A 13,906-nucleotide genomic window follows, 5' to 3' on the forward strand; every position below is an offset into this window, starting at 1 on the left:
TGACCTTCCTCTTGGGCTATACATGATAATAATTATTGTTAATATTTTAAATTATTACCATTCTTGCCCTGGCTTCACACCTGCTGCCAGGTAAATCCCTGGTTTCAGGAGCCTGTGGTGCCACACCAGTGAGCCACGTGAGCCAGAGGTTTTCATGCAAAAACTCCACTTTTTTGTGAAATTAGTGGGGGAGAGACTCGCTCAGTGACGCTCATGAGACAGAAAAAACATGAAATGATGCAGCAGAGCCTCTACTCCATGTAGTAAATCACCAGTACTCCTGCAAAGGGAGTATCCAAACCCTGCACTGCACTCCCAGGAATCACCATCGCTCCAGGTGCTCACTCCTGAAGGATTTTTGGGTTTCCTTCCTGTCACTGCACACAGTGACAGATTTTCCACATACCTCCAGAGGCCTGTCCTCAGGTATTTAGGGAAGGGATGTTCCTCCCAGAGGACTCACTAAAACCCAGCTCAGTCTTTAGGAGCAGCCCTGGCAGCCAGAGTCACTCTTGTGAAGTCTCTGCCTGGACTTTATCATTTGCAGATTTTCTTAAAAGCTATTTTTCCATTAATTATCCCCCATTAGCAAACATCTTGCCTCGCCTGGTTTGCTTCTGTACTAAGATTAAGCAGCAAAAAGGATTAAAAAATGTCATTATGAAAGCCTAAGATGTTAAAGCACTAAATATATATCGCTGGAAAAGGCTTTGCCTTCTAAAGAAATTAAATATCACTTCCACAGAGCTTTCTCATGCTGCCGTGGTAATTTGACATTTGATAAAGTCGGAGCCACTCGCCAAGCCCTGACCCCTCTTAAAGTCTGGGGAAATATTTGGTGTTGAAAGAAACTCTGATGATCTATCGGCCTTTCATCTTTTTAATATGGCAGGACAAGTTCCAAATGATCAAATTATACAGAATGAGTTGCACCTGTGAAGTCCAACATCTTGCTGAGAGAGCCTCTGCCATCAGTTTTGTGAGCAGTTTGGAATTTGCTAAAGGAAAGCTGTGGAGGAAGCCGTAACTAACCTTCTTATTCCAGCCCAAGAACTCACAAAATAGGTTTTTTGCCTTTTGTCTTTCAGGACAGAAGGCTGGGAATGACACTTCTTCGTTCCAAGCCATCCAGTGCAAGGGAAGAGCTTGGAGGAAGCTCAGTCTGAGCAATTTGGGAAGGCCCCAAACCTAAATTTGGGATCTTATTCAGGAACATCTACAGAACTCCTGCTAAAAGCTGTCCTCCCTCCTCCCCACATTCCCAGGGATTCTGGGGATATACCAGTGGAACAGCCCCCCTCCAGTGTTTCCTCAGAAGCACATCCTGAGCTTTTTCTTTTATAAAGGTTCCCCTCAAATTTTATTAGGAAAAGCTCCTGGAAAACATGCTGAGAAGAGACTCCAAGTCTGAACTCCCAGTCAGTCAGGGTGTACCTGGAGAAGCTGGACTGGGAAAGCGAGTGCTGGGGAATTCCAGCCTGATGGCAGAGCCAGTCTGGACCCTGTGGATTCGGAGCAGAGGGGGTTTCTGTGCAGCAGCTCATTCCCAGGAAAGGGCCAGACACAACCTGATCCTTCCATCCCTGGCTGGAAATCCCCAAGCTACAGCTCCCCCTGCCTTTTGGGGGGACAGCAAGGCAAAGCCAGGCTGATACTGGTGCATGTTATCAAAGCCCACAGCATCCTCCTCCCACCTGGGTCACACTGACACCTTCCCATTGAGAGTCACAGCTCCTGACTGAAATTCCAGATGCACGGTCAGGGATCACGAGATCAAAGGACAACAAGAATTAAACAGCTGGGACAGCTCCACCTTCTCCTGCTGCCTGTGCCAGGAAAACACCTGTGAAAGGATCATGGGGCTCTGCCCTTCCTTTCCCCAGGGCATGGGAAGAAAAGCCAACAGTGTGAAAGGGGAAAACACTGAACTGATGAGCTACAGAATATGAAGAATTTCTGAGCCAAGAGCTCTTTCTCTGTGAGTGAGTCTTTGCAAATTCAGGCTTTCACTGGTCAATAGAAAACGCTGACAATCCCAACACGTCATGGAACCACCACCAAATGTCATCAAGCAAAAATAGTCTTTATTCAAATTTCATGGAAACAGGAATCACTGTACTTTGCAAGACAGGGAAAAAATAAAATAAAAAAATTTAATATAAAACAAAGATATTGTCACAATACCAGAATATGGAACTATAGTTCTTTTCCCTATAGATTACTGCAAGTACCTCTATTTTTTTTTTTCCTTTTGACTGTGCTATTCACAACTTTGTAAGTCCAAAAAATATGGAACAAAAGTAGTATGAAACTTAAGACTTAGCACTTCCACTAAATGGGAGACATCAAAGGGCATCAATTCGAGGGCAAAGACTGCTGAAGTTGTCATACCTACCATCAGTCCTCACTGCAATCCCATAAACCCACCAGGGCGCAGTGCTCATTCCCTGCAAGGCTCTTTCTGGAAAACAGGGCATGTAGGGGCTCTAGGAAGAGTTATATTTACAGAGAACCTCTCTGTTGGGTAGGAAAGGAGCGGAGCAGCCTCACGCCAGGGAGCAGTGCAGGGAGGGAGCGCTGCAGTTAATGACAGACGGACCATCGGGGTTGTTAAAAATATACAGCATCGACAGGGTTTCTACTCCAATCACTTGGTTACAGCTACTAAACATGTACAAAAGACTCTTCCAACCATTCCAAGTGGGGCTGCAGCAAGGTTAGGATCTGGAGCGGGACCTCGACCGTGACCGGGAGCGGGACCTAGAGGCTGACCTAGACCTGGACTTGGACCGGGACCCCGGCTTTGAAACAGATTTAGACCTGGAACGAGAATCTGATTTGACATTTGGTTTGGACTTGGAAATGGACCTAGACCTGGAGCGGGACACCGCATCCTCCCCCTCGCCTTTGGCCTCCTTCTTGTCAGACTCGCCTTTGAGATGCTCCTTTTCCTTGGAGCCTGACCTGGACCGCTCGTGGCTGTCCTTCCTTCTCTTCTTGCTGCTGGCTTTGTCTCTCTTGCTGCGCCTCCTGCTCTTCTCACTCTTGCTGCGGCTCCTGCTTCTACTTCTGCTGTCATCCCTGCTCCTCTTCCTACTTTTCCTTTTATCCTTGCTGTGGCTCCTGCTCCTACTCTCATCCCTGCTCTTGCTCCTGCTTCTAGCCTTGCTAATGCTCTTCTCCCTGTCTTTGCTTCTACTCTTCTCCTTGCTCCTGCTCCTCACGCTCTCCCTCGCCTCTCCCCTGTCCTTACTCCCACTCCTGCTCCTGCTCTTTTCCTTGCTGGGGCTCCTGCTCTTGGCTTTCTCCTCGCTGTTGTGGAGAGCGCCCTCAGATTTATCCTTGCTTTTGTTCCGGGATTTCTCTGCACTCCTGCTGCGGCTCCTACTTTTATCCTCCTTACTCGGAGTCCTGCTTTTCTCTTTTTGGCCTCTGCTACGGCTCTTGCTTCGACTACGGCTCTTGCTTCTGGAACGGGACACAGACCTGGAAATGCAAAGGCAACAGACAGTTGTGGGTTTGAGCAGCACTGAAACCGTGCAGAGAATGGGAGGGAAAAGAAAAACAAACAGCGCTCCTGCTGCAGATTTAGGATGATGCTTCTTATTTAAGTGGGAGTCCCCAGTTCTCCCGGGACAAAGACATACCTGGATCTGGATCTGCTCTTGGAGCGGCTGCTGCTGGCACTGCGGCTCCTGCTCTTATGGGAGTGTCTGCTTCGAGAGCGAGACCTGCAACACAAGGAAGCAGCTCCGTGTTAGCTTGTGAGCCCTGGGGGAAAATCCCCAGGGGTTAGAGCACCTTTCAGAGAGTTACACAACAGTCACAAACTCAGAGCACCCTTCTCCCACCTCTCCTCCCTGCTGCCATGTCTGGCAGTGAGCAGGGTGCTGATCTGGAAGAAAATATGCCAGTTTATTTAAGGGATAATCACCTTCCCAGTCAAATCACAGTTTGAATGTGGTGAGACACTGGGATAAAGCTTTGACTTTAGGCTTCGATTTCATAACCAAGTTCTTCTAGGAACAAGTAAAGGTTTGCCTGAGTTTTCTTGTGACAAGTTCTACCCCAGAATGGAAAGGGAAGAACACTTGGTGCTGCTGAAGCAGCTCTTGGTCAGACAAGGAAAGCAGCAAATCTCTGAGGAACAGCGAACAGGTGGAGGTTTCCAAGCTGAGAAAGAACTGTTAGTCCTGGTGCTTGAAGCAGAACAGAGTGTTCAGAGCTGAAGTGTTAAAAGCACCTTCTGTTCCATTCTGTGTGCTCAGCTCCACCGGCCACCAGCTGCTCCTGCCAGGCACTGAGGACTGAGATGTTGGGGAGGACAGTCACAGGTGTTCAGAGAGCAGGTCCACACATCCCCCACGGGAGACACCTCTGAATGAGCCCTCACTGCCCTTGCTTATTCTCAAAAACTAGATTTACTGACAACTCTGAACACTTCCAAGGTGGTTTGGAACCCAAAAGCCTCCTCCTGATACACATTATCGACGTACCTTGAATGGCTTCGGCTTCTGGAGTAGGAGCGGCGCCGTCTCGATCCAGGTCTGTCTTCCACTAATCTAATCTTTCTGCCATTTACTTCTGTCCCGTCCAGCTTTTCAAGGGCTCTTTTCATGTCAGAATAGGATTTGAACTCAATCACACCTTCATTTTTCCTTCCTTTGTGTGCATCTGCATATGTCACCTCCCCTGCCTGACGCATATAATCCTAGGGGAAGAGGACAGAATCACCATCGCCTCGAATCCAGAGCCAGGCTTCCAGGCTCATCTCTGTAACGATGCTCCCTGAGCCTCGTCTATTCACTGGGATGTCAGCAAGGCTTTGAACCAAACAGCATTTGCAGTGCCAAATAACATGCTCTGATTTCACAGAGTGGGTGTCATTAGAACCAGGGTGGGGCTGGTAGTTTTGAGCCGAACGATAATTGAAGGTCTCCCATCTCCAGCCTAATATCAAATATGCTCTGGACTCTAAGTCTCAAATTACAGAAGTGATTAAAGAAATAAAATGCTCACTCTCTAAATCATGTTTCCAAATGTAATTGGGAAAGGGGATAAAGGTTGAATATGAAGAGGCAAGAAGCCCATAGGCAAGCAAACCTCCCTTTGTCCTCCACCTCGGCAACCCAGCTCATTCTGCTGGAAGAATCCCCACAGAAGTCAAAGCTCAATCCATTTTCCCACTTCATGCTTCCCAGTTTCTCTGTTTCAATTCCTAACCCCCTCTGTTTATCAGGGAGGGCCATTCTGCCCCACTTCAATCAAGCCACCAGGCCAGGCCATCCTTCACCCCTGTGGAATTTTGGCTGCAGTGGAAACACGGCACAGAGCTCTGGTTTGGTCTGTTTTCAGCCCAGCTTCTCCCATCTTAAGTACACTAAAATGAAAGCTATTCCCAAAAAAGCAGCAATGCATCCACTGGAGGATTAATCATGCCATGCTCTACTTACAATTTTGAATACCAGAAGCAAAGACAAGCTACTGATGAAGCATTAACAACAAAGACATTGGCAGCATCTCCATACATACCTGAACTAGTGTTACATTCAATTACAGACCAGTTTCTACTACGTCAAAGTTTGTTTAGAACAAATTTTACACATCCTTAAAAGAGAACCATAAAAGAAAGTGTTCCTGTAAGAACAAGTGGGTTTAACCATTGCTGCTCAGGTTGATAAGGAAACACTATTGAAATCCTACTCCCTGTCCTGCTCCCTGAATCCATGAGGGGGATAATCACAAGTCAACACGTCACCTCCAGAGGCACCACGGGCTCCACAGTGTCACCCAACACTTCCACTGCTGAGAATCACCCTCCACTCCTTTGCACTTCAGAAATAACAGCTTTTGGCAGATGTTTTGCTTGATTGCTCCTTCTGGAAGCATCCTTTCCCTGAACCTTTCTTTCAAACGGCTTTAAATGGTGTGGAAATTGCTAACAGAGCCTGTGCAGGAATGATGCTATTGGTTCAAACAGCTCTAGCACCTTACAAGTTGATGGGTTAAATCCAAAGTGACAAGGACAAACTCCTCCATCTCTACTGAATCCTACCCCTGGTGTGATTCAAGCCTGTTTTGACAGGGTTTAAGAGAAGATAAACCACAGCTGTACGTGATGTTAATGATAGAAGTTTTTCTCCCCCTTTCCAGTGCCACCAACCTGCAGGTGCAACTCCCAACCTCTCATTAGTGCTTTCACATATGCAAATATGCTGCTGTATTGATTTAAGGTGTGTGTTACTCCCCAGATCTCCTGCTATGCACAGGAGCACGCCGAGGGGCTCGGGAGCTGGGAGCAAAGCACAGGTGTTGGGCACTTTGCTGAAGCTTTTACCCTTTGTGCTCTTGAACAGAGAGAGAGGGTGAGGAAAGGGCCCCATACCTTCAGATCCTGCCAACTGCAGCGGCTTGACAAATTTTCCACAATCAATCTGTATTCTGTACGGGTCGGGGGACCGTACTTATCTCTTCCGCTTCTTCTATAACCATATCCACCTTTAGGAGGTGACAGACACAACTTCAACCAGGGAAAAGGAGCCTCCTCGCCCCCCCACAACGCCTGTCCTGCCCCGCCTGCTCCCAAGGCAGCCCAGCCACACCCACCCCCCAGGCTAAACTCACCCCCCTCAGAAAGGTTACAAAGACCCAAAGCATGTTAAGGATGTTTTACTACAATTAAGCAAAGCACAGAGTTATGATTAGGCTACGATTAACATGCAATTAAATTTAATATTATCTTTAAAACAGTTTGAAAGAAAAAAAACTGAATTAAACCAGTTGACTAATGTTACTTACATTGCTTAAAGGCTTTCTGAATATCTGACATGAATAAAGCTTTTCAGGCACCTATTTCAGATTAATCTCATCTGTCTCTAACCCTTGGGATCCTCACCACCCAGGTCTAATGGGAAAAGGTTGCCGTCGTCACATGGCTTCCTTTTTTTTTTGGGTCAGCCAAGGGCCACAAAGGTCAAAGAGCCACTCATGGAAAGGTACCCCAAGGTCAGCAAATGGAACGGGCAGTCATCTTAGCCTCAAAGGACTCTTTCAATTAAAACATTGAGGTCTTTGTTAAATCTATGTTAAACAGCACATTGCAAATAAACCATTCAAAATAGTTCAATGAAATGATAATAATAATAATAATAATAATAAAAATGGTACGAGAAACTGCGTTTATTAAGTTATCAATTAAAATAGTTTAATACAAACAAGTTAAGAAATATTCAGATCAACAGTTACATTTACAGTTACAGAACAACTTTGTATCATTTTCTTTATAGATTACTTTTTAAAGAAATGAATAAGACGATGTTTTATTTAAAATAAGGCAGGGATACAAAGGCACAAGTGCTTACTGCGTCCTGAACCGTAACTGCTGTCACGGCGTGGGCCCCGGGCGTGCTCCACGATCACTCTCTCCCCACACAGATCCTTCCCATTCAGCTCATAAACTGCATCATCTGCATCTCTCAGGTCATCAAACTCCACAAAGCCGTACCTGTGGAAAGGGAAGGAAAGGGAGTCACTGTGGAGAACTGAACTCCAGGGATGTGGGATCAAAACCAGAGCCCTGGGTGTGCTGTCCTGCACAGGAGCCTCCTGAGGGTACCTGAGGGTTCAAAGCTTTGAGCCTTGACAAAATGGAAAAAAATTAACAAACCTCCAAAAACAGGGAGAGAGAAACAGGCAGGCTTGAAAACACATCTATTTGTTTATAAATACATGTTTTACAGAAGTGAAACAGTTGCTGAATTGAACTGAAGGTGATTCTTCATCAACAAAATGATAACTATGTGAAGTGTAATTGTTGAATTCGTTTATGTTGGCAAGAGATGACTATTATGGACTAATGCTCGATGAAATTCAGGGTGTGATTTTGCTTTTTAAAGGTAGGATTTAAAACCCCAGCCATTAAAAGTGAGCTCTACCCCACACACCAAACAAAGTCACAGTTACAGAACTGTTCAGGTTGGAAAAGCCCTCTGAGATCATCGAGTCCAACCTGCCAAGGCCAGCACAAACCATGTCCATCCTGTACAGGGGCTCAGGGACAACCTGGTGACCTGCTCATGGTCACAGAGCAAATCCACAGCAGATGAAGCCAAACCCCATCTGCCCATTTCTAACCTGGCAAGAATTAAACTCCCATTTAAATCCCAACATTGTGTTTCCCATTATCCCAGTGGGTCAGGGGAAGAGGACAAAAAGCACCAGAGGGCTGTTTATCAGAGCTGAGTCTACCAGCAGCTTCTGAAATCACTTCTCCTTAATCACCTGCTAAGATGAGATCCACAGAGAGCCACCACTGCTGACCCAGCCATCAGAACCTGCTGCTCCATGCCAGCTTTTAAATCTGCTTCCTAATGTCTGCTATTCCACTTCATATGTGGCATAAAGCTACTTACTAAAAACGTCAGTGCAATTTACTTCAGCTCCCGTGAAGCCACACCATTTTCTGCTCATGGGTCAGAAAGAGCTCCCGGAGAACGTCCTCACCCCGAGCAATTCCAACAGACTGAACCTCCCAAAAGGTGGGGGTTTGTTTCTTTTAAAATCTGAAGTGAAAGGCAAAACGTGATTTTTCTAAAATTGCTGAATACCTGAAATAAAAGGCAAGTCCTCATCTTTCTCCTCCTTCCAGCTGCTTCCCTGCCCGCGTGCCTTTGGAAGAGGATTCTCCCTGCTGGCTCCGTGCCCTTCTCTCCACACCAGGACCAGCACACAGCCCAGGCACTCCCTAAGAGCCAAGTTTTTCCCACTACTCATGAACAGCTGGAGATGTGGCGGAGCTCAAAAGCCCAAGTTTCACGTGCTGTTCCCTTTGGAAATCCATGAAGTTCCGAGGGGGTTGCAATCCATTGGAGCTTGACCTGCGGCTGCAGGGTGGATCCAGCAGCTGCTTTGCAGCTTCCCAGCAAAGAGAGACCTGCTCACCTCTCCCCAAACACGCTGATGGTTTGGCAGCTTCCCCAATTTCCCATCACACACTTGCTCCACACGGACAGATGTCTCCAAAACCCCCACTGTTCTTCCCGCAGCTCTGGATGAGCGAGGTCAGGTCAAACAGCCCCAACATGAGCAGTCACAGAGAGGAAACGTAGGAAAAACTGACTCCTGCCTTCAGCTTCGCTTGGAATAAAGAATGGGATGTGTCCAGCCCTAAAAAACACTCCTGAAAATTAACTTATCAACAGCTGAGGACCTGCTGGGGATCCCTGTTCGAGCTGCCCTGTAGCCAAGGCCAGGGCCAGGAGCAGGATGTTACCAAGGAAAAGCATCTTTGGGATGTTACCAAGGAAAAGCATCTTTGGGATGTTACCAAGGAAAAGCATCTTCAGGGCCCTTGAAACATTTAAATAACACAGAAGTTACAGCCTCAAAAAATAGCCATGAATTCTCCAGAGCTGCTCAGGGTGATGCAGGTGGGTAAATACACGAGTAGAACTATTTTTTAGCAAGACTGAAGATTGGTTTCTTCATGATTGAAAGTTTGCAGTTCCTAGAGGCATCACGGGGAGCTTTTAGTGTATTTTAGACAATAAAAAACAGGCTGAAAAGTCCAATTTTCTGGTCACTTCATACACTCATTACACACACAGAGCTCTGGCTGTCAGTGCAGCTCTGAGTGGGAAAAGAGAATATGCAAATAAAGAGCACACATTAAACACTGCAGTTTGGAACAGAGAATCCTACAGGAGCCACATTTTCATTTCCCCATCCTTCCCTCAGGTAATAATTGCTTTAAGCCATTGAATTGCAAGCTTAAATTACGATTAGTGAGCCCCAGCTAAGCTTTTAGGACCCTGTGGTATCACATTGCATTCCATCCTCTCACTCCAGCATTCCAGTTCAGCTGCTCAAACACCCAGCAGCTGATCCACCAAGGAGAGCTCCCAAATTTCCAGAAGCAACTGCAGGAATGTCTCCAGTCAAACAATGTGCAGGAGTTTTTAATCACTTGCTAAGCACTACTAAAAATAAGCTGTGAAGGAAGGCTCAGGGCTGTCCCAAGAACAGACACACACTCTGATTGCTCAGGTACCATTTTTTGTCAAGGAATTTACCTCCAAATCTGTGAAAGAACTTAAGAATGTTAAACTAAAAAAGGAATTAAGTCGTTGAGTTAATTCCAGAAATGCAGGCTGGGCTCTGGCTAAGCCACAGCTGAAGCAGCAAACAGCAAGGTGAAGGCAATTCAATTACATTGTCTTAAATTTCCTCTTCTCCTTCCCTTCTTTTGCAGCTTTTGAACTCTGCCTTCCCCAAGGGAAGCTACAAAACAGACTCCAGCTCTGGAATAAAGTGTATCCCATAGAGAGCACCTGGATTTTGGATACAGGCAGGCTGTGCCCTCCTCCCCTCTCTACCAGTTACTGTTTACACATAAGATATCACAATTTTTGGCTGCTCAAGGACAGCCCTAAATCAGCTCCTGTGCCCACAGCACCTCCCTGTTCCTAAATGCTGGGCTGGGATCCTCAGGCTGGTCCTCAGCAGATGTTTTCCAATAAAAGCAGGAAGACAAGTCCCTCTGCCACATCAGCAGTTCTACATCTGCTAACAAAGTTTAATTGGCTTTTTTACCCCCCCCCAACATCTGTGAAACAGAAATATTGAATTGGGAGGATTACTCAGCAACAGGAACACTGACCACCCCAAAAACCACTTCCAAGGATACACAGTGGGACTGGAAAACAGCACACTTGGATACTCCAGCTAATCTTCAACATTACCTGAGGCTGTGTGGGTTAAAACACTGACACGTGAACACTTGTTTGCTTTAATAATGGGTTTTATTCATCTTCTGAACCTGTTAAATGTCAACCTGCAGCACAACCAGCATTAAAACTTAATGGGCCTCTTTTATTTTAATGCTCAAGGACTAAGTTATACAAGAAATTCCTGTTCTCCACTTCCAAGGTGGAATTAATACCTGGATCTCCTGGCTATATAACAATAAAATCCATGTTCCACTCAGCCTTGCTAAGCAAGACTTCAACTTGTGTTTCTTGGAAGAAGCAAAGGCTCCAACACTTGTGAGGTTTTGAGTGTTGGGGAAGAAAACCACCAAAAATAGCAATTTGCTTTCCCTTGGAAAATCCACACTTGAATGTCTCGGGAAGTCAGAGCAGGATCCAACCCCTGGAGCAGCAGTGGGGGCTCAGCTGCTGGAACAGCACAGGTGAGAACACACAGGTACAGGGGGTTTGGGGGATTTGGGGACAGGGCAGGACACATCCCACCCACCCCCCCGGCAGCCTGGGGGTCTGGGAGCAGCTCTGCACTCCCCCAAAACGATGGGGTTCTTTTTTGGGGTGTGTTATCCTGGCTCACACTTGGGAGCTCATCCTGGGGTGCAGAGAGGCCTGGGGGGGACCCCTGGGGTGACACCCCCTCTCTACAGACGGGGACAGGACACAGATGACCTGCCCCTTCCCCCAGTAACTGAGGTGGGCACCCAGATATCCTGCACCCCAGTTGTCACAGAAACCCAGGGGTCCTGTCCCCACAAAAAAGGGGAACCCAGGAGTCCTGCCCCCCAAAAAAGAGGGAACCCAGGAGTCCTGCCCCTTCCCAAAAAGGGGAATCCAGGGGTCCTGCCCCACAAAAAAGGGGGAACACAGAGGTCCTGCCCCCTCCAAAATGGGGGAACCCAGGGGTCCTGACCCCCTCACCCCCACCCAAAGGGGAGCTCAGGCACCTTCCTCCAGTCCCCACAGAGGCCCAGCCGTCCTGGCCCCCAGAAAGGGGGAGCCCTCCAACAGAGGCCCAGGTGTCTTGCCCCCCATAAAACAGGAAGCCCAAGAGTCCTGCTCCCTGTAATAAAGGCCCAAGCATCGTGTCCCCCCTCCCCAAAGGACAACCCAGGCCTCCTGCCTCCCAGCTGCCATCGAAACACAGGCGTCCCGTCCCTCCCCCATATGGGAAACCTGAGCATCCTGTCCCGCCCCAAAACAGCCCCCTCACAAAAGGGACAACCTGGCCGTCCTGCCCCTCTTCAAAAGAGGAACCCAGGGGTCCTGCCCCCTCCTCAAACACAGGCCCAGCCCTCCTGCCTCCACCCCCAAAAGGGACCCCCAGCCGTCCTGCCCAAGAGTCCTGTTCCGCCAGGAAAGGCCCGGGTACGGGGTGGAACCCAGGCCTCCCAGTTGCCATGGAAACACGGGCGTCCTATCCCCCTGCCCAGAAAAGATCCAGGGGGCCTGTCCTCCCCAGAAGAGGCCCAGGCCTCACGCCCCCCCCAGAAGGAGTAAACCCGCTGTCCTGTCCCACTCCCCAGCAAAGACCCGGCCGTCCTGCCCCCTCTCGCAGGGGAACCCAGGGGTCCTGCCCCCCCACAACGAGGGAGCCCACCCGTCCTGCCCCCTCCCCAAACGCAGGCCCAGCCGCTCTGCCACCCCCCAGAAGGACCCCAGGCCTCCCGCCCCCCTCAAAACGGGCGAACCCACCCGTCGTCCTCCCCCCCTCTGCCCCCCACACACCATCACCCCGACACTCAGCGGCCCGTTGCCCCCCTCACGCCCCTCGCGGCCGGGCGGGGCGCCCGCGCTCACCCGTTCTTGAGGTCCACCTCGAGGATCTTGCCGTAGCCCTTGAAGAAGCGCTCCACGTCCCGCTCCCGTGCCTGGTAGCTGAGGCGGCCGATGTAGACCCGCGGCATCGCGGGCGCGGGGCCGGGGCTGGGCCCGGGCGGCGTGAGGGGCCCGGGGCCGGGCGGCCGCCTGACGTCACCGCCGCGCGCGCCCCGCCCCGGCCCCGCGCGCGGCTTAAAGCGGCCACGCCGCGAGGTGGGGCCCACACGGCACACGGCACCGCGGAGTCGGAGACACGGGGACAGACACAGGGACACAGGGACAGAGAGACAGAGACACGGGCACAGACACAGGGACAGACACAGGGACACAGGGACAGAGAGACAGAGACACGGGGACAGACACAGGGACAGAGAGACAGAGACAGAGAGACAGAGAGACAGAGACAGAGAGACAGAGAGACAGAGACACGGGCACAGACACAGGGACAGACACAGGGACAGGGACACAGGGACAGAGAGACAGAGACACAGGGACAGACACAGGGACAGATACAGACGGACAGACACAGGGACAGAGAGACAGAGACACAGGGACAGACACAGGACACTACAGGGACAGAGAGACAAAGACACAGGACAGATACAGGGACACGGGGACACAGGGACAGAGAGACAGAGACACAGGGACAGACACAGGGACAGATACAGGGACACAGGGACAGACACACAGACACAGGGACACAGAGACAGACACAGAGACAGAGAGACACAGACACAGAGATACAGTCACAGACACAGAGACAGTCACAGAACCACAGTCAGAGAGTCACAGAATCACAGGAACAACCAGGTTGGAAAAGGCCTCCAAGATCATCCAGTCCAACCTGTGACCCAACGCCACCTCGTCACCCATCCCCACACTCAGGGTGCTCAGGGGTCCCCCCGTGGTGTCCCCCACCTGTGGCCAGACTTGGCTGTTCCTCACTCCCTCTGATGAGCAACAACATCCCTCTTGCTGATCCCTAAATGTCATTTCTGGGGACTTATTTTTACCATTTGGGTTGACACATCAGATGCCGAAATCACACCAGATCCCAGCAGAGTCTCTGGGAACATTCCAGCATTAGCAGCCACCCCCCTAAAATAACCCCACAATCACCCCCAAAAACATTAATACTGTGTAGGTGCAACACCAGCAGCTGGATTTCCAACCACGATCCCGCCCATTTGACAAGCAGAATTAAATCTAATTATTGATTCCTTCGTGCCCTGGTGTGGGAGGGAGCGGTGGGAACATTTTGTGAGAGAGTTCTCTGAAGCTCGTAGGGTTTTATCACAGAGCCCAATAAACACGGGGGATAAAAA

General features: G+C 49.3%; 1 protein-coding gene across 2 annotated transcripts; it reads right to left on the reverse strand.

Annotated features, from left to right (window-relative positions):
* Nucleotides 1–2,064: 2,064 nt before the first annotated feature.
* On the reverse strand, nt 2,065–12,735 carry SRSF4 (serine and arginine rich splicing factor 4). Of its 2 annotated transcripts, XM_064635150.1 has the most exons (6): nt 12,561–12,735; nt 7,362–7,504; nt 6,386–6,498; nt 4,497–4,711; nt 3,648–3,731; nt 2,065–3,486 (listed from the first exon to the last, which is right to left on the reverse strand). In XM_064635150.1, exons 1-6 carry the CDS (start codon nt 12,665–12,667, stop codon nt 2,718–2,720), a joined length of 1,431 nt encoding a protein of 476 aa, XP_064491220.1. In that variant the 5' UTR covers nt 12,668–12,735; the 3' UTR covers nt 2,065–2,717. The 2 variants fall into 2 exon arrangements, with proteins under 2 accessions (XP_064491220.1, XP_064491221.1); XM_064635151.1 differs by lacking the exons at nt 7,362–7,504; nt 12,561–12,735 and adding an exon at nt 6,799–6,999.
* Nucleotides 12,736–13,906: the final 1,171 nt, after the last annotated feature.

This window comes from Pseudopipra pipra, chromosome 24, assembly GCF_036250125.1.
Source record: "Pseudopipra pipra isolate bDixPip1 chromosome 24, bDixPip1.hap1, whole genome shotgun sequence".
NCBI classification, from domain to species: domain Eukaryota; kingdom Metazoa; phylum Chordata; class Aves; order Passeriformes; family Pipridae; genus Pseudopipra; species Pseudopipra pipra.